Source organism: Bubalus kerabau, chromosome 3 (assembly GCF_029407905.1).
Source record: "Bubalus kerabau isolate K-KA32 ecotype Philippines breed swamp buffalo chromosome 3, PCC_UOA_SB_1v2, whole genome shotgun sequence".
Classification (NCBI taxonomy): Eukaryota; Metazoa; Chordata; class Mammalia; order Artiodactyla; family Bovidae; genus Bubalus; species Bubalus kerabau.
In genome coordinates, this window is record NC_073626.1 from 114,232,198 (window position 1) to 114,256,909 (window position 24,712).

General features: G+C 38.0%; 1 protein-coding gene across 1 annotated transcript in view; it reads right to left on the reverse strand.

Annotated features, from left to right (window-relative positions):
- THSD7B (thrombospondin type 1 domain containing 7B) overlaps positions 1–24,712 on the reverse strand; it is a 1,243,680-nt gene that overhangs the window by 904,519 nt on the left and 314,449 nt on the right. Inside the window, exon 4 of the mRNA XM_055572703.1 lies at positions 8,555–8,726. Coding sequence (XP_055428678.1) covers positions 8,555–8,693 — 139 coding nt within the window. The 5' untranslated portion in view covers positions 8,694–8,726. The remainder of the gene's footprint in view (positions 1–8,554; positions 8,727–24,712) is intronic.

Genomic DNA, 24,712 nt, shown 5'->3' on the forward strand with positions numbered 1-24,712 from the left:
AAAAGTGCTTTTTAACCTTGAACTCTACACCCAAGCTATCAGTCACGTATATGACAAGCAGAGACCCTTTCAGACATGAAAAATTACTTCCAATGTATCCTATTTTAGCAGTTCTAGAAAATAAAGCAACAAAAGCAGAGAAATACAAAACGAGGAAAACAAGGAGTTCAGGATGAGAAACTGCAGCAGTCCACACTGAATAGAGGACACAGGGCTGTGGAAATATCTCCCAAAGAAAAAATATAATAGAGTGTTCGGAACTGTGCTGAAATTTCAAAAACTAATAATGAGCATGTCAACTGGAGCATCAGGGGAAAGCAGCAGTAAACTCGAAGAAGACAAAGCAAAGAAAAGATGAGGTAATTTTTAATTTCTATATAAAACAAAAAGTTGAAAGGAGGCTGTAGTACACTGCTTGACTTAGCAGAGTATCTATCTATGTAGAAATAATAATACAGTCACTGTTCATTGATACAAGTATTCTGATATAACTGCTTTCATGGGAGGCAGTAAGTAAGGAAAGATGTAGGTAGATGAGAGAAAAAGTCTCAACTAACATAAGAGAAAATAAATTGCAAATATTCAACATATAAATTAAGGAACATCAATAATAAGTACATTACTTAGAAATCTGGAGGTAAGCAAAAAGTCAAAACTGGCTGCCTCTGAGGAAATTAAATGGAAGACAACATGCAACTGTAATATTTCAACATAAGTGAAGTGAAGTCGTTCAGTCATGTCCAACTCTTTGTGACCCCATGGACTGTAGCCTACCAGGTTCCTTCATCCATGGGATTTTCCAGGCAAGAGTACTAGAGTGGGTTGCCATTTCCTTCTCCAGAGGATCTTCCCAACCCAGGGATCGAACCTGGGTCTCCCACATTGTGGGCAGATGCTTTACTGTCTGAGCCAAATTACAGAAATAAATTTCTTACTCTGTGTACCTATTTTCTTTTTTATGACAGTTGTGTTCAACACCTTTTCTAGAGATGATAAAAAATGGTACTGGAACCAAGTAACAAGAAAATAAGGATGATTAATTTTCATATTTACTGATTTATAAGGTTGACTTTGGTTTTCATCATTTCATATCCTTTCTTCAATATATATTTCAGGTTCTAGAATAACAAGGATCTTATGTTCTATTTCTTCGATCTCTTTACTCTTTACTGCTCAACTTGCGTAAATACACACACACACAGTGGCCCTCATTTTACAAGTACTTAATGTGCTAGGGATATTTTGTGCAACAGTTATTCATGTTCTAGGTACTGAGAAAGTATCAGTGAATAAAATCGATAGCATCTCTTTCCTCAGGGAGCCTCCATTTAGTACTATTTAGAAAAAATCAGAGTAGTTTAGTTCAAGTTATTTAGGTAATATAAACTTTTTCTGGCTTACTGAGAGAATTATAAAATTAGTGCTTGTGGTCCCCAAGGAAAAATGATTAGACGTGAATCCCAGGCCATGTAAGTCTACGTTTTTTTGATATCACAGAAATAACACCACTGAGAATTTATTACACACATGGCTAAGACAAATTAATATCAATAGATGTAACCAAACGATTCCAAGTTAATCAAATTCTCAGAAGAAATATTTCAAAAAATTCTAGCACATATTAAAAAAAATCAGGTTTCTCCTAAGAAAGTTGTACTGTTTCTAAGATTCCTAAACTTAAATATATGCAAATATATAAAACACCATTTTTCCTTAAAGTCCTTTCAACATTGAAAACATTATTATGCAATCTATAATTAAATATTAATCTAAGATCCTTTTTTCTTACCCAACATCATTTTCATAATCCTTTTTTCTTCCAAAAAGATTGATTAATTTTGACTTATTTACTTAGTTCCTAGAACACAGGTCATTTTTTTCACCCTTTTCATTCACTGAGAAGGAACTACTGAAATTAAACTTTCTAAGAGTCTCATATAGAAAGTTTTAGAGCTAAAAAGTCAGACAAATTACTTGTGATCATTTCCTAATAAAGTACATATAGCTGTCAGATTGATCTCACCTCTTTTTTGAGTCTAAAGGAAAAAACTATACAAAATTGTATAACATAAAAGCAAGAATAAATATTTCAAATATCAAAAAATATATAGCAATAATAAAAATAACAGCTAACATTTATGAGGTTATTGAAATATCAATAACCTCAGATATGCAGATGACACCACCCTTATGGTAGAAAGTGAAGAGGAACTCAAAAGCCTCTTGATGAAAGTGAAAGTGGAGAGTGAAAATCTTGGCTTAAAGCTCAACATTCAGAAAACGAAGATCATGGCATCCGGTCCCATCACTTCATGGGAAATAGATGGGGAAACAGTGGAAACAGTGTCAGACTTTATTTTCTGGGCTCCAAAATCACTGCAGATGGTGACTGCAGCCATGAAATTAAAAGACGCTTACTCCTTGGAAGGAAAGTTATGACCAACCTAGATAGCATATTCAAAAGCAGAGACATTACTTTGCCAACAAAGGTCCGTCTAGTCAAGGCTATGGTTTTTCCAGTGGTCATGTATGGATGTGAGAGTTGGACTGTGAAGAAGGCTGAGTGCTGAAGAATTGATGCTTTTGAACTGTGGTGTTGGAGAAGGCTCTTGAGAGTCCCTTGGACTGCAAGGAGATCCAACCAGTCCATTCTGAAGGAGATCAGCCCTGGGATTTCTTTGGAAGGAATGATGCTAAAGCTGAAACTCCAGTACTTTGGCCACCTCATGTGAAGAGTTGACTCATTAGAAAAGACTCTGATGCTGGGAGGGATTGGGGGCAGGAGGAGAAGGGGACAACAGAGGATGAGATGGCTGGATGGCATCACTGACTCGATGGACGTGAGTCTGAGTGAACTCCTGGAGTTGGTGATGGACAGGGAGGCCTGGCGTGCTGCGATTCATGGGGTCGCAAAGAGTCGGATACGACTGAGTGACTGAACTGAACTGAACTGAACATTTATGAGTAGCTACTATACACTAGGTTTTTCAATATATTTGTTTTACTGTAATTTTCAAAACAGTTCTCGGAAGTATGTACTGCCCTCATTTTGGTAGATAAATAGGGCTCAGAGAGATTAAAGAACTTTCTCCTCTCTAGACCCTTGGGACTTGAATGTGAATCTGCCTGTGTACAAAGTATACAAAGTACACTCTGCCTAGTATACTGAGTGATCTCTGAAGATGACTTAGGACCATTAGAACAACCTCTCACAAAGAAACAAATACATAATTTTTTTTCCTTTCATGCCTCATTATTCATAACAAATAGTTTTCCAGTCTTTTTATAAATACTTGTAAAATGTAATTTGGAATAGTGAAAATGTTCTGGAACTAGATAGCAGCAATGTTTCCAACACACCGTGAATATACTAAATGTCACTGAATTGTACACTTTAAAACAGTTAAAATGGTAAAGTTTATGTTATGTGTATTTTCCCACCGTAATTTTTTTTTAAAGGCATTTGGCCCCAAGGAAGTACGTTAGAAACTTACCCTTTACCTACACAGGATTACAGATTTCAAGGCTGCCTCTACATTTCTAACACTGTACATTTAATTTGACCTCGCTGATATGGACTTCCAAACATCTGGTTCTAGGAGAGACCTGCCTCCTGAATTCAGACCCAACTTCCTGATCAGCATATCCATGTGAATTTCCAACAGGCTTATAAATTGAACCTGTCCTATGCCAAGTTCCTCATATTCCCCCACGCAGGCTCCTTCCCATCAGCCCAGGTTAAATGATGGCAACTCCACTCTCCGAGCTGCTCAGAGCAAACCTTCAGGACACTGCCCTTGTATCTCTCTCCCTCCTCCTCCCTACACCAGTAAATCATGATGGTTTTACCTGAAAACACTGTTTCTCAACCTGGGCGCTATTGGCAAGTGGGGGAGGGATAATTCTTTGTTGTGGGGTCTGTCCTGTGCATTTTAGAATGTTTAGCAACATCCCCGGCTTCTACTTTGCTTTTGGTAGCACACCCCAGTTGTGACAACCAGTTGTGATGATCCTAAATGTCCCCTGCTGGGCAAAATTTTCCCTGATTGAAAACCAGACCTTATATACAGCCAAAACTCAACCCCTTCTTACCACCTTCACTGACATGACCTTGGTTCAAGCTATTATCATCAACTGACCTTATTTCTACAGTAGCTTCCTAACTAGTCTCCTTGTTTCCAGTTCCTCGACTGATCACCCAAGATAATCCTATTGAAGTATTATAAAAGAAAAAGAAAAAAAGATCATGTCACCACTCTCTAAAAACTCCCCATGCCTTTCTATCTCACCCAAGAGCAAAAGCCAAAATTGCATCCTGATCTATGAAGACATACCTGACTTGGGTGCCCTTTCCCCTCTGACCTGACCTCCCATCACTGCCCACCATGTTTGCTCTGCTCCAGAATGCTGGACTCTTCTCTGGTCCTCAAACAAGCCACACCCACATCTGTCTCAGGGCCTTTTGACCTTCTTGTTCTCTTCCTGTGGAATATTCATCCTGATTTTCCCATGCCTGGCTCCCTCACTTCCTTCAGGTCTTTACTCAAATTCCCTTCCTCAGTGGGGGAGCCCCTAGCCCCCCCATTTCAAATGTCACTCTCTTGCCTATCACTTATGTGTGGACTCTAAAAATGGATATAAATGAACTTATTTACCAAACAGAAACATAGAAAACAAACTTATGGCTACCAAAAGGGAAAGGTGGGAAGGAGGGATAAATTAAGAATTTGGGAGTAAGAGATACACACCACTATACAGATAAACAGTAAGAACCCTCTGTATAACACAGGGACTACTACTCAATATTTTGTAATACTTATATGGGAAAAGAATATGAAAAAGAATATACATATAACTGAATCACTTTGCTGAACAACTGAAACTTAACACAACATTGCAAATCAAATATATTCTAATAAAAAATAAATTTTAAAAACTACAAAAAAATAGTCATCTCTCATCTATCATTGCATATCCCTCCTCCTTTCCTTACCTTTCCTTCTAAGCCCTCGTCACCAACCAATACACTCTCCGTTTAACTTCTGGACTGTGTTTATTAATCTGTTCATGAAGATCAAGGATTTGTCTCTTTTATTCTCAACTTTTTTCTAAGAACACCTGGCACATAGCGAGGTCTCATCAAGGATCAGAAGAATGAAGCAACCTCTCAGAACCAGTACTGAGGAATTTTTAAAGAGATCACTAGTATTCATAGCTTCAGAGACCATAATGTGCTCATCTCCAGGAAGCAAGCAGACAGCAATAGTATATGTTTACTTAAAACAACAAACAGCATCACTCCTTATCTGGTATTTTTGCTGACATGATCCTTCTTTCTTGGCTGACAGAAGCCAAACACTAAATATAGATCAATGGAGCTCATCACAATGATGACAGGCATTCAATAGCCTTGTTGGATCAATGACCCCACAGCCTGTACCTCACTGACTCTCTCTTAGTAGAGAAAACATAGCAACATAATATATCACTCACTTATTATTCATCAATCCATTGTTTTTCCACAGCCAAGACACACTTAGAAATGCCTCTGATTTGGCTGAGGTTGACTAACACCTAATCTATGTATGCGGGAAAAACAATAGATAAAGCAAAGAGCTTAAATGACTGGCACTACAATCTAAATAGGGAGGATGGTTTCTAGGTTTCTAAAATAAGGTATATTTATCTGGGTCTCCATGGAAATCTGTTCAAATTCCAGATTATACTGGACCTGAGTTGTTGGGTTTGATAAAATACTCCAAAAATGCAGCTAATTTCAACTGCAATTGAGTTTTTAATTCAAATAAAATATAATAAATCACACATAAGTAGGTATAGATTCTAAGCGGGCTAACTTGCTTCAGTCATGTCTGACTCTTTGCAACCCTATGGACCGTAGCCTTCCAGACTCCTCTGTCCACAGAATTCTCCAGGCAAGAATATTGGAGTGGGTAGCCATACCCTCCTCCAGGGGATCCTCCTGACCCAGGGATTGAATCAATGTCTCTGGCACCTCCTGCATTGGTAGGCAGGTTCTTTACCACTAGCAGCACCTGGGAAAGCCCTGAGGTTGTCTTTCAAGGTGATGACCCAGAATTGCTCTAGGGCATGTGACTTCTCAAACTGATTTATCTCTTACCTTTAAAAGAATAGTGCATTCATGTCAGTACTATTCATAATAACAAAAAGCTAAAAGTTAGTGAAATGGCCATGCAATAGAGGAAGAATAGATAAGCAAATGAAGCACTGATTAAATAAATTCATAAAACTGCAAAAGAAAACTATGCAACCAATAAAAGATGAAATTGACCCATGTGAACTAGTATGGAATATTCACCAAGTCATCATTACATGCTGAAAGCAACATGCAGAGTAAGATACCACCAAGTATGATTCTGATTGTATGAAGTACTGTTTGTCTGTATGTACATGTTGTTGCTGTTGTTTAATCACTAAATTGTGTCCGACTCTTTTGCAACGCTATGGTCTGTAGCCTGCCAGGCTCCACTGACCATGGAATTTCCCAGGCTCTAAGAATACTGGAGTGGGTTGCCATTTCCTTCTCAAGGGATCTTCCTGACCCAGGATTGAACCAGCATCTCCTGCATTGGCAGGAGAATTCTTTACCACTGAGCCAGCAGAAAAGCTCATATGTACACATAGGTATGCACAAATCAGAAATTTTCAGATCCACATTCTCTACCATTTCACACTCAGCTTCCCATCCAAAAGGTAGAACCATAACTAGTAATAATAATAAAACATATGTGTGTGTAATTTGGGATTTATATACACAACTATGCATAGAGAGGTACTTCCTTACATGTGCAAGGGATATTTCTGAAGGATATATAAGAAATTGGAATACACAGCCTAGACTTTGGCTTTTAATTTTATATTTCTGAGATCTTTTTTACTTTTAAAATGACTGACCACATACAAGGAATAAATTAATAATTTATAAATGAAACCATACAGGAAAACATACATTATTACCTTTTTGATGGCACATAAATGAGAGAAAGAAGTAATGAATACCAGGGAAAATGAGAGTGATGACATGGATATCCATTTTGAACAGTGCAAAGCATCTGATGGGAAGGATTCTGACTTCTAAAACTTAAGTGTGATAGATACCACAGTGTCCCTCACGGTAGAGTGGGTCTGTGCCACTTTGTTCCATTGACCTACTTTTAGAAGAGCAGACCTATTTTTAAAATTTGCTTCAAAATAAACCCATTTTCTTATTACATCCCATTCACGTTTCAGATTTTCTACTTTCCATCTTAATTGCACTTTTTTGAGAACTTTAGACCAGAGTACATATAAATGTGCTTATCTGGATTTGATCAAATGTGTAGTCTTTTCTGACTAAAATAAAATAACCCCTTTGCAAAAATGCAATCTTGACTTTTACAACTATTTCCAAAGCTTTCTAAAACTACTGTGAGGTAAAAAATGAAAATCACTAATGTGGTATTAGAGTCCACAATTAAATTAATTTATAAGGGCTTTAATGCAATTAAATTTCCTCCAGACTGTATCTCTAATGGTGCTGGGGTTTTACTTAATTTACTTTAAAGCATAATTCACTTTCGTTTTTGCAAAGCCATTTAAATATTACAAATATCACTTTTATACATATTTCCATGGTGACATAATATGTTTGCAGTCTATTTAATTTACAGATGATGAGCCTAAAATGAAAATTCTCCAAGGACCATAGATCTTTTATGACATCACAGTTTCCAATTCTAAGATATTAGGTGTATAAGTTATCTGTATTTGCTAGAATGGACTCTTGAAACAGTAATAGTATTTTAAATGATCTGATTGTGAAACTTGGAGAAAAATAAAATCTACAACAAAGAAAAAACATCAGTGATACAAAGAGCCAAGATGTTTGGGTTTATGATTTACGTTGATAAAGTATTAGCCTTTAAAATTAAACAGTGCTCTTCCACAGTCACATTAAGGAAATATTTAGAAAAGAAAATAATTTATATGCAAGTCTCCAAACCTCAACTTATTCATATACTCATGTACAAGGTAGCTAAGGATCTCCAGACACACTAAGGCCACTGTATAATCACAACTAATGGGCAAAGCTGTTGGGATAATTTTCCATGCTTCAAAACTTAGATATTCAGAATGTATGCTAGAAAATGTACAATAAATACCTAGCTAGTTTATACCATAAAAGAAAGAGACATAAATTAATATTTCAAATCATTTTGAGGATATCAACTCAATTCATATGCCATTTTCACTACGAATGTGTTGCACAGTGGTGATATATTGACAAAGGAGAAGCAGACGTAACTATGGAGATCATAACTTTAATTGACAACAACATGAAAATTCAGAAGGATAACAAGCATCACGGTTGGAAGTGGCAATACAGGAATAAGAATCAAATGTATTATAAAGAAGAACCTATTTTTTCTCCTCTCTGGAGATTTCCCACTCCTCCATGAGTAAAAAGGACAAGAATGGAAAGAATATTCTTCTCGTTAATGAAAATGGGACAAAGGAACATCCAGGACATGCCTACCTGGTTTCCAGATGAACTGATTATCCTTTTTGCCTTCCAAATGAGCTGCATGGGACAGCAAGAGAGAAAGTAACAGAAATAGCTTCCTCATGCTCCTCCATACCCAGCCAGTGACAGCCAGATTACACTGCGGAAACATTCTTCAGAATTCAGCCTCTTGACTTTCCTATTCCTAAAAGAAAAAAAAAGAACATCATGTAAGTTTCTTCTGTAAAGGAATTACACAAACTCACTTCAACCAGTAGAACTTTTAGCAAAATGGCATTATAAATGTTCAAGATCATAAAGAGAGTATATGGAATATTGTTATTAATATTTTAAGGTCAGATGTGAATTATTCCATGTTTTCAATCCTTACCCATGGGAGGCGGGTTCTTTACCACTAGTGCCACCTGGGAAGCCCTTACCCACGGAAGGTGCCATCAATTCCAAGGACTCTGTGTGTGAGCACACTGTCCAGAGCCCCCTTACAGTTTATCTTTGTTTTTAAGAGCAGGGTTGGCAGATACCGAGTATACTACCTCCTTCTATTCAGTCAAACTCCTTGAGGATCCCATGATTTGGGGAGAAAGATCAGCATATACAGCAAAGTTCAAAATAGGACAATGAATGCTCTAACAGTGGTATTAAGAAAGTGAGAGGGAACGATTTAGAAGAAGGCAATTAGTTCCTCTGTGATGAGAAAACAAAAACAACAAAAAAAAAGGGAACTCTCACACAAGGTAACATTTGAGATAAGCCAGAGGAAAAGGGCTTGAATGTGTCAGGAAGGCATTTCAGGCTGGCTGAGAGAACTAGGTGCTGAGATGCATTTTGTATTTGGGACCAGGGAGTGGGCCAGTGGCTACAATGAAGGACACAAAGGGGAGGGTGGAATGGACAGAGATGAGATTTAGCATGTAGGTTGGGAGCAAATTATAAAGAGCCTTGAATGTCATGTGAGGGTTTTGGGGTCCATTCTGTAAATATCAGTAAGCATCACAAGAGAGCAAATGAATTGTACATAACTGACATCAGTGAACAAAATGGATCACAAAGAAATTGAGGCCAGTTAAGAAACTAGGTAAATATTCCAGACAAGTACTGGTAAATGACAGGATCAGAAGAAATTTCAAAATTTAGTTTACAGGCTAGATGTGATGGATTTGGTTACCAATTGGATGGGATGTATGAGAGAGATAAGATAGAAAGACAGATTCTGGAGCTGATGGGACCCCTCGACCAAAAAGGAGAAACAGGAAGAGGAGCAGATTTTCAAAAGAAAATTAAGACAATTTCCTTAAGAGAATATCAAATCTGATGTGCCTGCAGGACAAAATCCTGCAGGTAGTTTCCCAAAAGACATAGGAAGATTCTACATCGAGTTAAAGAGATCTAGGATGAACATGAAAGTTACTCGTTTAGTTGTGTCTGACTCTCTGTGATCCCATGATTGCCAGGCTCCTCTGTCCATTGGATTTCTCAGGCAAGAATACTGGAGTGGGTTGCTATTTCCATCTCCAGGGGATCTTCCTGACCTGCCTCAATACATAATGTTAGAAAAATATATTGATAGGTAAAAGGCGAAAAAAGGATACGTTAGAAAAATGTTACATATGTTAGAAAAATACACTGATAGATAAAAGGTGATAAAAGGATAAAACAGAAAGAGTGTCAAGGATAGAAGTTATTGCCCATAAACATTTACCAAAGAATTGCGGAAAGTGGGGAGCAAGTCTGACTGTGAATTTCCTAGTTAAAAAAAAAAAGACAAAAAGAAGTGGCTACTACAGCCCTCATATACAGAGGAGTAAAGTATATGTTCTTTTCATATTGTTTTAGGAGAAGCCATCACCCTGCTCCCAAGCAGTGGTGGAATCAACCCCGAGAGTTCTCATCAACACAGATGCCGTGCTGAGTCATGCACTCAACGCATCCCTTCATCAATAAAACAGACAACAGCAATCTGTAGTCAGTGGGGTCTCGGGCTCTTGTAGAACACTCCAAGGGTACAGTGACAAAGTACAAGTCAGTGAAAATGATGCTGCAAGGAGTCAAGCAACGAAGTTCAAGTACACAGCTCTCTGATGACTTGACTTGGTCCAGGGATGAAGAGAATACTTGGATAAGCAACCAAAAGCTTCTCTTCTGTTTCTGCATTGCATACCAATATCGAAAGAGTGGAGTGCTGCCACTAAAACGCAACAGAGCTCCCCTGCTTGACTGTTCCCAGGAGTGGCCTATTAGACTACCCCATGGAACCTGTGAGGCACTACTGGACACACTTCATAAACCTCTGGATGAGACACATGCTGTACCCTTACATGAGACACTTTTGTGCACATATACATACATATACTTTAGATGACAGGCATTTCAGGTTGCTAATGGCAAAACCACGTGCTTAAGCAATGCAACAAGGAGAGGGTTGCAAATTTTATTATGATATTTTAAAGTCTGCACACATACACACGCATGCAAGTAGTCAATTCATTCTTCATAATATAGATTTGCTACAAAAACTTTGGTGTGCACATTTTTTAGAAGGTACCATTGCCATCAATTCCATGAAGGCAGCTGAAAAATACCTAAATACTGCCCCCATAATACAACATGGGTAGACCTAGAGCAGACAGAGAAAGACAAGTATCATATGATGTCTCTTATATTGGAATCTAAACAAGAATAATACAAATGAACTTATATACAAAACAGAAGTAGAATCACAGAGAGGGAAAACAAACTTGATTATTAAAAAGGAAAAGGGGGAGGTATAAATTAGGAGTTTGGGATTAAAATATACAGACTTCTATACAGAAAAGAGGTAACTAACAAGGACCTACTGTATAACATGGGGGCTATAATCAATATCTCTTAATAATCTATAGTGAAAAAGAATCTAAAAAAGAATGCATATATAATGTTTAACTGAATCACTTTGCTATACACCTGAAAATAATACAAAATTGTAAATTAACTATATTTCAATGAAAAAAAATTTTAAAGACAAGATAACTTCCTAGTGAATCCTACAAATCAAATTAGCTTAAAAATAAATACCCCTGGGAAAGCAAATAAATTGGCTTTCTGTATAATGATGGGTTTAAGTCAGTGTAATGTTAGAGAACTTTTGATAAAAAGGATGATTCGTGTTTTAGGGCAGTTGATCTTATGCTATTATTATTACTATTAATACACTAATTAACCAGCAGGACCAGCTCTCTACTGAGACCACTTCTTTTGTGATAGGAAATCACCAAGGTATAGGTGATGACTTTGTTCATTCTCATTGTGGGAGACAGACTTTCAGCATATCTAAGAGCATATTCATGTCATTACAAGGTAAGCCAAAGAGATGGAGGGCTGAAAGCATGTTTGTTCAACTCTAAATGGCCATAAGTGAGAAGCCAAAAAAAGATTTAAAAGGATTTGGAGTTCCAGTGAGACTGCATGTAAGTGTAAGCTGGATTGATTAGCCAATAATTTATGTATAAATAAAGGTATATATAAATATCTTGAATTTTGCATCAATCTTTGTTTTTTTTATTGCAAGACCTGAACAGAGTTGCTGTGAGACTACAAGAAGTAGGCTTCCTCACTGGCACAGAGCTCTGTACTAACTCTGCAAAGGGACCCACTGGCTTTAAGGGTCCTTTTGTGTTCACCTAAGCCAGTGGAAGATCGCTGAAGAAAGTGGCTTACAGACTCCTGTCCTCACCATTATCTCCTGGCTATCACTGATTAATAAGGATAATGACAGTAAAGACATAGAGAACAGACTCGTGGTTGTCAAGCGGAGGGAGCCTGGGACTTTGGGACTAGCAGGTGCAAAGGATGGATGATGGATAAACAACAAGGTCCTACTGTATAGCATAGGAAACTATATTCAATATCCTGCGATAAACCATATAACAAACTATATATATATATATATGTCTATGTGTGTATCTGATTCACTTTGCTGTACAGCATAAATTAACACAATATTGTAAATCAACTATACTTCAATAAAATTAATTTTTTAAAAAAAGGATATGACAGTAGCAACCTACAACTAATCTTGATTTAAAAAAAAAAATGAAATGGAGATCTTAGAGAATGCACCAAAGCATCTCAGTTCAGGAGGCCACAGCAATTTTACTCCTAAAAACACCCACACATTTTTAGCATCTGTATTAGCTAAAACCCTATACCTCGTTACCTCTCTTTTCCCAAGAAACTTGAGAACAGAGGATGGGAAATTAGGCTTGAAGAAGTTTCCACCATTCGCCATGCTTTATATCCACTAGTAAATGGAGAATCTCTGCTGAGTTGATGGAGCGTGCAGGATGGAGCTTGAACACAGGTTTGTCTTACTCCACTAAACTATGCTGCCTCTATTCCCTCTAAAGACCTGAAACTCACTAAATTATCCCTGGGAAGACACTAGGAGTCATACTTGTATCCCTGACTTTAAAAGCCACACAAGAGTTTACAATAAACACAATGAGAGGAAACAAGAAACAATTAGAGCTGCCACTTCTCTGTTTGTAAAACACAACTGGAAAAATGCTGTAACTACCATGAAAAAATATATTATTCAGGAAGCATGTGCTACTCACAACAGCATGAATAATTTATATCAGGAAGGTCGTTGAGTCTCCAAATCAACTTATTTACTATATATCTTAGCATCCAAAATGTATTTGCAAGGTTAGCTCTAAACTGATGAATACTAAGAGAAATAAAAAAAAATAGTTTCTCCTTTTAGCCTGTTTTCTAATCATTTAAAGGCCATTCAAACTATGAAAAATGTGCTTTACACTTCATATGCATTTCATTTTCCTTTAAATGTATTTTTATCGTTGAAGTCCTTGAATATTTAAAAAGGTAAAAAACTTTAAAATAAAATAAAAACTGTTGCAATTTGCTTACAGCCCGAAGGAACAGCAATGAGAACAGCAAACTTCACTGTGCACATCCCCATAGCACCATCTCATGGCAACTCTGCAGAGACAAGGGCTCAATAAAGATGCCTGAGTAGCAGCGGCTAGAGGGGAGGATGCCCACAGTTCAGATCAACTCTGTTGACCAGGATGGGAACTCCAACCAGTTGCCAAGGGCAAGTGATTGTTAACTAAACACTGGTAAAGAAACCAGAGAAGCATTTCCTTTTTCTCAGCCTTTTGCCTAATTCCCGATTGCAGTATTGTGCACTGCATTCCATCCCACATAATCTGTCAATATACAAAATATTGTCCTAAGCACTTCACTGAACTCTCACTATAGCCTTATGAAATAGATATTCTTGTTATCCCTCGTTTTACAGATAAGGAAACTGAGGCACAGAGAGGTAAGTGACAAGCCCCAGGTCACAAAGGTAGTAAGCTGTTTGCGATTAAACTCTGTGACCCTCCTCTGAAACTAGCACTGTGACCCAATGCCAACATAAGTCATTTTTCATAGCCTTAAAAATGTAGATCCTTTCTACCCCTGTGTAGGGTCTCTCAGCAGCTTATACAAGGCAATTTACATATCATTTCACTTCATCCTCACATTATACTATGAGCAACTATTCCTATTTTTCAGATGTAAAAGAGACTGATCATTGAGGAGGTTAAATAATTATCCTAAGGTCACCTCAGCTAGAAAACATCAAAGCTGAATTACAAAATGGCCCTGACCCCACAGCCCGTATCTGTTTATAGCATCACACACGGTGACTCTGGCGGGTCACCAGCCTGGGAGCCTCAGGGTCCCACCTACGAATTGATGAAGGCCATCATCCCACAGTCCTAGGGGGGTAAGGATGAAATCAAATAATGGAGGGAAGATTCCCAGATGAGCACCAGCCAGGCACTTGCCAAAAAGTGAGCACTCCCTAAAAGGATATCATTGTTCTTATTATCATGAGTGCCTGCATACTCAGTCACTCAGTCATGTCTGCCTTTTTGCAACAGTTTGGACTGTAGCCCACCAGACTCCTCTGCCCATGAGATTTTTTAAGCAAGCATACTGGAGTGGGTTGCCATTTCCTCCTCCAGGGTATCCTCCCTACCCAGGGATTGAACTCAAGTCTCCTGTGTCTCCTGCACTGCAGGCAGGTTCTTTACCTGCTGAGCCATCGGGGAGGCTCCCTATTATGATTCTCTCAAAATTCAGAAGAGTCTTGATTCTGTGGGACTTCCCTGGTGACCCAGTGACTGGGACTCTGCACTCCCAATGCAAGGGGCCAGAGTTCAATCCCTGATCAGGGAACTAGATCCCACATGCCTCAACTAAAGATGCCAAATCCTGCAACAAAGATCGAAGATCCCACATGCTGCAACTAAGACACAGCACAGCCAAAAATATAAACTAATAAATATTACATAAAAGAAAAAATAAAACTCTGAGTCAAGAAATGTTTCAGGAAGGGTTTGAATGTTATCCTGCCCTGCGGCAAAGGACTGGGGCATAATATTTTCAACCTCCCCATCTGTGACTGTGTGCCTTATTTCTGAAGAGCTAAAAGCACTCTATACCAAGAGCCCCACTAAAGATTCACACTGACACTGTGAAGGAGAAAACAGGTATTATCATCTCTATTTTATGAGAGGGTAACCTCTAGCTTCACAATCACAAGATGTTTAGTAACTTCCTTAAGTCTTTTAACCACCAGCCTCTTCCTCCATGAACCTCACTGCAGAATCCTAAATTATATCAAATACAAGCATGGGGGACCTGTAAGCATATCACAAAAAATATCCAATCATGTGGTTTTTGGTTTACAGTGTGACTCAAAGCCACAGGTTTGCATCACATAATAAATTCTGAAAAATTTTCACAAAATACACACAACTGCTTTACATATCTGCAAACAAACTTTTGCCACAGGACATACTACTGATAGAAATCAATTTGCCAAAACCAACTTGGTAGCTGTGGCAGACAGTGCTATTTTTACCCTGTCTTCCAGAATTACAACTTTTAAAGAATGTCCACCAGCCCTGTTTGAAAAAAAATCACATTTGCAGATTTCCTTGTAGCAAAGGTGGCCACATGACAGTTCTGGCCAATGATCTACAAGTGTCAAAGAGATTTTTCTTAAAAAAGGCAATTTTTCTTAAAAAAAAAAAAAAATATATATATATATATATATCCCCCAAAAAATCTGGAAAAAAAATGTGGTTCTCTGCCGTTGGCCACTTTTCCTATGACCCCTGCCTGGAACACAGACAGTAATGTCTAGAGGTGCCAGTGGCATCCAAAAACCATGGGATGAACACCACCAAGAGAGATGGAGAGGGAGGCAGACAAAGCCTGAGACTCAGACACCATGATGGAGCTATAGCAACTACTTCTGGACTCTCTGATCTGTCCTAGATTGGCAATTTCTGAACTTTCTGATTTGTGTGAAAAACAGACTCCTTTGTTCCAAGCCACATTTTTGTGTGTGTTCTGTTACGGGAGCTGAAAGCAACTCCTACAGCACCTAGGTCCCTGGATTCACAGTGTCTATTTATAGCAGACCTATTTATGTGTGTGTTTCTGTCTCTGCAGCTTCTACAGATTGAAACAACTTCTCTCATGATTCAAGCAACACACCTAACTTCTCTGGAAACTTGGACAAGTATGTCCCCATTTCTAAGCAAGTGAGGTTGGTTTACTCCCCATCCTGGCTTTTTTAGGTAATACATGCATCATCCAAAGAAAAGTAGCCAGATCTGTCACTATTTTTCATGAGTGTCATCACAGTGAAAAAAGGGGCATGTCCTCTATGATGAACTATATCTAAGAGAGAACGGTAGTAATTACCCTAGCAAGCTGCCTCAGATTCCCTAATAAGAACAATCCACCCATAGCGACAGAGTCTAAAATAAGAACATATTTCTGGAGCAACCTTCTACACAGTTGCCAAGCTCTCCCTGGTTTGGAAGGTATTAAGACACATTCTTGTAATTTTGGAACCAACTCATCACCTGATGGAAAATCATCTTGATACCTCACGGCATCACATCCTCATGACTAAATTCCTGGTTATTGCTCAAATCTTTCATGATTCCCTCCTTAATGGCTTTTTTCAGTCAGAACTGAGCCACCAAATCTCTCTCTCTCTTATTTTTTAACTTCTCATTGGCCACTTCTTCTCAGCTTCCTTTCCAAATAGTTCCTCTTATTCTGAGCTCTAATTGAGTATATCTCTAACTTGGTCCTCAAATTCCTCTTCTTCTCTAGCTTTGCTCACTCCCCAGTAGATCTTATATAGCCATTCAGTTTTACATACGGTGCTTCGTGATTCTCATTTTTCCATATTCAATCCCGTATCCCCAGTCCTGACTTCTTTCCTTAACTCACACACGCAACTTACCAGTGAATATCACCACTTGGATATCTGAGCGCAACTCACATGGAACATACATCAAGACGCTTGTGATTCTCCTGTGTCATCCATGGTCTAATTCTCCCCTCAGTGTCCCCATTTCCATAAAGGCATCATACTGCCCAGAAGACCAGGAGTTCTCCTAAACTCCTTTCTTTTTCTCACACCTAAAAACCAATCCATCAGTCAAACTAGTGGGCACAACCTTCCCAATTTGTTCAGCATCAAGCCACTTCCCATCCTCTTGCTTAGTGCCAGCCACCATCATTTCTCACCTGAGCTATGTGAAGATTCTCCTACCTGGTTTTCCTGCCTTCACTCTGGGCTGCTTCTATGCATTCTCCACAGAAAATACAGGATAATCTTTAGGAAGAAAAATGCACCTTCCTCTTTAAAGTCCTCTCATGACTTTAGAATAAAATTTAAAGATTCTGTTGGTTGGACTTTTGCTTTCTCTTGTTCTGACCATTCTCCATTCATTTCTGTAGCCCAGACACACTGGACCTTTTCTTGTTCCTCAAGGATATATAGGAGAAGGCAATGGCACCCACTCCAGTACTCTTGCCTGGAAAATCCCATGGACGGAAGAGCCTGGTAGGCTGCAGTCCATGGGGTCGCACAGAGTCGGACACAACTGAGTGACTTCACTTTCAATTTTCACTTTCATGCACTGGAGAAGGAAATGGCAACCCACTCCAGTGTTCTTGCCTGGAGAATCCCAGGGACGGAGGAGCCTATTGGGCTGCCGTCTATGGGGCCATACAGAGTCAGACACGACTGAAGTGACTTAGCAGCAGCAGCAGCAGCAGCAAGGATATATATTCTCAAGGCCTTTGCACTACTGTTTCTTAGGTGCCCATTCACATGACTTGCTTCCTCAGTTCATTAACCTCAAAGGCTTTCCCAAACCCATCTGTTCAGCACAATTGCAAGCACTCCATCCCCTTGATGTTTGTTTCTTCTGTTTCTTTGTAACACTTAGAAAAGATATACTTGACAATCTAGTGTGTATTGGTTTATTTATTTTCCTCTCCTCTAGTATCATCTAAATAGTTTATCTTGCTCACTGTTATATGCCCAGCACCCAGTATATTGCTTGGAAAATAGTAAGTGTTCATTAAATATTAGCAACGCAAATGAAAGGATTATGGAGTCTACATTTGTAGATTTTTTTTTTCCTAAATTCTCTTGATCTCAGACCACAATCCTGAGGAAAAGGCTTTTCCATATAATGGGAGACAGATGGATGGAGAAGCCCATATTTCCACATTAGTTTGAATTTCTGAATTCTCTTCTCTGTGCTCAGTAAAGTTAATTTAGGTAACTTGTGAAACTGTAAAAATCAGTATGGACAACAGTAAGTAGCTGAAAGATTCTTTCTACTTTACAAATAAATTACAAACATCCCAGTGTACTACCAAGACAAGATCCAAAGAATTAAAAGTTTGATATGGTCTATGCTTTTTAAATCCTCAAGGAAAATAATCTATTTTTTTATAAAGTAGAAAAAAAGTTAAATAGATTGATGGAAATTATATGAAAAAAACATAATGAAGTCATTAGAGAAAAAATAAAATCTATTGTCATCTCCTGTTCAGAGAAGCTTAGGTTAATAAAAAGAAATTGCATTCAATTTTAAAGCATTGCATTCTAGAAGAGTAATAAAATTAGTACAATCACTTCTGGAGATAGTTTAGGAAATAAAATAGGCACCTAATGGTGTTAGCCTGTAGTAGTGCAACCTTCTTGAAGATGCAGGGAAGGATTTGATAACTTCTTTTTACCAAATCTTACAAACAGATAAATATTCATTTATATGTGTTTTATATGTATGAGTGTAGACACAGCATAATTTTATGTGGGCTTATATTTAACAGTTACTCTAAAGAGGTTTATAAGAATTCAAGAAAACTTGAATGTGTGAACAAGATAAAATTCTCTGCTCAAACACTGTTGACCTTTGAAATTAAAAAAAAAAATACTTAATTACTCAGTAATATTTCTCCAATATAAGATTTTAAATATTTAATGTCAGGAGAATTATCCAGTTAAACTGTAAATATAGCTTTGTGTTCTCTTGATTAATTATGCATCTACTGTTGCAAAGGAACTTTTTGAATTGTGTTAACAGCTGACATAAAAAGAATAACATGTTTATAAGCCTATAAAATAATTCTCCAGCAGTCTCTTCCATTATCTTTTATAAGTGTTCATTTATTATGACTGGGCATTGACCATTAACAAGTTGCTCATCACATGCATGAGATTTGATAGAAATTATTTTCATCCTGTCTCATCTCATTGTTCCCAAAAGGATGGAGTGATATCTGTAAGACAACATTTCAAACGAAGTTGAAGTGCAAATTGTGATTTTAGATTCTTCCTTTATTGCATAAACTATAAGAAAAGTTGCAAGAACATGCTTGACCAATGGAAAACAGACTATATTCTTTCTACCAGCATATCCAAGGGTTTCGGTTTGGTTTTTCATTGTTTCTAGCCATTTCAAACAGATCAACAAAGACTGAAGGCATTTGTTTTGAAATACATTTCATTTACCACCTTCATACCTTAAAAAAATGCAATACATTTACTTAATCAACACTATCTACCTCCAATTTCACAGAAAAAAGCAGAAACTGATGATACTAAATAAAAAGTACTTCACAAAAGTGCACATACATGTATGCACACACAGATACTTTTAAAATAATAAAATGATCAAGACACCAAGACACAAAACCAAAATTTTCAAAGAGTGATTTCTCTCAGAGAAAAAGGAAAAGTTCACTAGGTACCCTGGCAATTTTCCACTGCAAATTTTACATTTAGAAGTTTAATTACAAACTTAGATAAGTGGATTATAATGAAAGATATCTCTAGCAGGGGAGCCCAGACAGAAGCATAATGAATGTATTAAAGAAAACACCAGAGAGAGAACTCTCCATCAGCAGAAAGATTTTAATTAAACAGCAATAGGATGCATCTCTTCTATGAAATTATATTCCTGTTAACCCATAGTTCATTAAAAATATTTACTACATATTAATAATATATTCTTTGAAAACATCCACTCTAGAAAGTATGTTTAAGCCATTCATTTTCAGTCATGAAGGCAGAAAACTGTGGGTATGGAGGAGAGAAAAGATCCCCTGGTAAAATATGGGAAAAAAAGATCTCTTTGCATGCTATCCTCGGTCAACTGAGCCGGAAGTGGTTCCTCACTGCATGAAGACCCATGGGCTTCAAGAGAAGTCAAATGAGCCAGTAGTGAGCACCTAAGTTATTCCCCTAAGTACACTGAATGTTAGCATTGGTCCGTTAGGAACAACCAAGAGGATGGATAACATCAGTTTAATCCTGTCACTTGTCTGCACTTCTGTTCTTGGCATGAATCCAAGTATTTACTTGGGATACTATGTTGGGGCTTCCCTGGTGGCTCAGATGGTAAAGAATCTGCCTGCAATGCAGGAGACCCGAGTTCAATCCCTGGGTTGGGAAGATCCCCTGGAGAAGGGAATGGCAACCCACTCCAGTATTCTTGCCTAGAGAATTCTATGGACAGAGGAGCCTGGTGGGCTACTGTCCATGAGGTTGTAAAGAGTTGGACAGGACTGAATGACTAACACTTTCTCTAGGCTGTTGTGCTTAGTTGATTAGTCATGTCGAACTCTTTGTCACCCCGTGGATTGTAGCCCGCCATGCTCCTCTCTCCCTGGGGATTCTCCAGGCAAGAATACTGGAGTGGGTAGCCATTTCACTAGGTTGTTAAAGACATGCATTTTCAAAATCCTCAACAATATTCCTGAGTTTCTGTAATGTCCAACCAAAAAGTTCTTTCCTTAAGGGCAGGGGTCATATTTTCTCCATTTTGTATTTTGAGTTTGTAGTCTCTTATCTAGACCCAGTAGGTACAAAGCCAATGTTGAATAAATGAAGGAATTAATGAAGTGAAAAGGTACAAAAAGATGCGTTCTATTCTAATAAAATCATAATTAACAGAAAAAATTGGGCTCAGAAAGCCAGTATCTTCAAACAGATGCAAAAAAATAAATATTTATTCTAATTATACTTCCTCCTGAACACTGCAAAATTCCATTTCCATAAACTTTCTTAGATCTAATGTTTACTGTCCATCCTGTCAACATTAGGGACTGCGTAGGTGGCTCAGTGGCAAAGAATCTGCTTGCCAATGCAGGAGATTTGGCAGACATGGGTTTGATCCTTGGATTGGGGAGATCCCCTGGAGGAGGAAATGCCAATCCACTACAGTATTCTTACCTGGAAAATTCCAAGGACAGAAGAGCCTAGTGGGCTACAGTCCATGGGATCACAAAGCATCAGACATGACTGAGCACACACAATGTCAACATTAAACTTGTTCTAACATACACTTTCCAGACTGTTGCCAATTCCACAGTTGGAATGAGGTGCAATGTTGCAGGACCTTTAGGGTTCCATGGAGGGTAACTTTTTTGAGTGTAACAGTACATAGAAAATGAAATGCCAAGCACATATTTTGATAAAACAAGCAAACATTAATTAACAAATCAGTAAATTTCATAAAGAAAATAAAATTACTTCTGTCCCCTGGACTAGTAGTTTTGTTGAGCTGTCGGATGCCTTATAATTTCTAGAAATAATGAGTCACTTTTCCCGAGTTAAAAATAAAATCTCAGGAAGCCATCAAAGGATCTGTATCTTTAATATAATATGTCAGCACAGTGTTTTTTATTAAAATTCAAAATATAACTTCCTACACATCTTCTCTATTTGCTGTAACAGAGCAACAGATATTAACAGCAACCTGTTATGACCTCTAGTTGGTTAGAGGGAGAGGAATAATGCTCAGAAATCTGAAGGTCAGGAAAAGATGTCTGTGGGAATAAAAGCTATAGTCTGAGAGAGAGAAACCTCTTAAAGTCATTCAAATGAACATGATGGAATCTGAATGCACTAATGCAAGCACAAGATGAGCTTATGAAGAACTAGGTAAATGACAAGAGTGAAACTAAAACACCCATTCGCACAAATATTTAAAAAGGAATCTCCATTTCAACCTGTTGGTCGTGTCACTGGAAAAGTGACAACCACACTCACTCCAGAGGTGTTAATATTTTGGAGTGAAGCAGAGGATAAAGGTCATCATCCAAGCTGATCAAATCATACTCAGGTGGAATTGTACATTAATGAGACAACAAGTAGAATAATATGTCACCTGTGGGTCATTTGTATCACTTTGTTCTGTGGCCACAGATGTACTTTAATCCACCATCTGCTTTAGAAATCTTCATTGTCAAAGGTTGTGGGTGTTCATTAAGCCTATATAAGGGGAGGTGATTCACTCCAACAAATCTTTGACACTATTTTAAAAAGCAGACTGACATTTACATAGGATCAATAGTCTTAAGAGAGGAACACCACTTCAAACTGGTGATGTCAGCTTCCAGTGATGACATCACTTGTTAACTGATGATCTCACAGGCCCTTGACAATTTCCAATATATGCCACTAGTGTTCTATACACCTGCTTCTCCTCTTCCTGGAAAGCAACTTTTCTTGCACCTTCTAGCTCACAAACACAAAAAAATGGATGCTAAAATCAATGCTGAAACATGTAAAAGAATATTAATAGTACTGACACTTACAAAGGTCAAAGAATTAAAAGGAAGTTGGAAGAGATTCTATAACTCAAACCTTCTCAAATACTCTTAGCAGTAACTCAATATTTTCAGTGACAGGGAATTAATTCAATGCCCTACAAAGCAACCCATTCCATTTTGGGATAGCTCCAATTACTAGGACATGTGTCTCAACCCAGAATAGTTGTTCTTTCCTTATCTAAAGCTTTCAATCTTAACTCTTCCCTATGCAGTTATAGCTAAAGGATATCTCATCTGTCTGCAACAAGACAAAACTCGATTTTCCTCTTTTCTAGGCTAAACATGTCCAGCTCTTTCAACTACTCCCCATTATTCTTGGTTTCCACATCCTTCACCAATATGAACTCTCTATCCAGACATGTCTCCAGAAGGTGAAGGTCAGTTCTCTGGAAAAGGACAGGGCTGTGAGCCACTGGCACCCAGAACCACGGTCGCTGGCCATGTAAAGGGGATTTGGGTGGGGGAACCACTGGCCCAGAAACAGGGGGGGAAGTTGTGCACAGAAGTATTCTTACCAGGGATTATTATTAACATTAATTAGAAACATGTTTAATGTTAATTAGAAAGACAGTAACCTAAATGTTTACTCAAAAGAAATGATTAAAACTGTTACATTGTCTCAAAACCATATCATGCTGTTAAGAAGGGTATAAATATGGAAACTGTGCATATATGTTTTTAAAAACTTTAATATTTATTATATGTAACTAAAATGATGAGGGAAAATGTATGCATTACATTTTTTTCAGGAAAAAAAAAACACATGAAGAATGTTAGTTGTATTTAAGTGGTAGAAACATGAGAGATTTTATTCCTCTTTGTCTCCTTACTTACTCATGCTTTTAAAAAATGTAATTAAGGTATGCAATTCAGACTACCTTTATTTTACAGGTTTTTGAAAGAAAACCTGGAGAATACTTTGCATGTACCCAACACCAAATGAGGCACAACTTGGAGAGTATATTGAGTGCTTAATAAGCATCTGGTGCCTATTTGAAGAAGCCAGCTCAGCCAGGCCATTTCACTGCACTGTGTGGATTTTGGCAATTTGTCAATGAAACCATGTTTTTCCCAGGAAGAAAAATAATCTGCTGCAAAAGAAAGTTTAATGACTATTTTAAAATAGTGCTGTCTCCCTGTGTAGCCATTCCTCCCCAGGTAGCAAAGAGGGGATGTGCTCCCCACTCCTATGTGCTTCACAAAGTGCATCTTAACACGGTTACCATCAACTTTTAATGGAAATGGCCTCGAGCAAGAAAGGAAGCAGACCCTTTGGTTTTATGATCCCATGGAAATAATCAAGGCTTGTTGCAGGATAACTTTTATATCTTTTATCATGAAAATTAAAATAAATGGAGAAGATTTGCCTCTTTCAAGAAGGGAATCTCAGTTTGATTTATTTGTGTTGAAGGCAATTCTGGGCTCAATAATGAAAGCTTAGAATCAGAGATCAACATGTCTACCCCTTCTGCTCTCCTTTCCCACTCCTCATAGTTACAGCCAGCCATGGGACCCACTTCCTAGTCTCCTTAGCCAACCCAAATCCACTATAATATCTTTTCCCAACATTCTGTGCTCCAGTTGGCTGGCAAGTCAGAAAATTGAGGCCAAATTCTACTATAGTCACTTCCCCCAGCCAACTGCCAGCTGATTTCACTTAATATTACATGAATTCTAGCACAAAAGCATCTGGATGGTCCCCTGAACGCTGTTAAAATCTGACACAAACGTAACTCCATGATATTACATCTCAGCAACACAGTGAACAGGACCTCAGGATTCTGTTCCTACTCTAACACAGTGAAGTGAAAGTCACTCAGTTGTGCCCGACTCTTTGCGACCCCAGAATTCTCCAGGCCAGAATACTGGAGTGGGTAGCCTTTCCCTTCCCCAGGGATCTTCCCAACCTAAGGATCAAACCCAAGTCTCCCACATTGCAGGCAGATTTTTTACCAGCTGAGCCACAAGGGAAGACTCTCTAACACAGTATTCCATAGTAAAGAATGTCATCATAAAATATTTAATAAATACCCGAATGTAGAGACAAAGGAAGAGTACTGGACTCAAGTGAAAACAAGAAGGGTTGCATAAGGCCCCTCCTAGCATGTTCACCAAGGAATTACAATTACCCAACATATAGTGAGTGAAGTGCCAATTTCCCATTACAGACAAAAA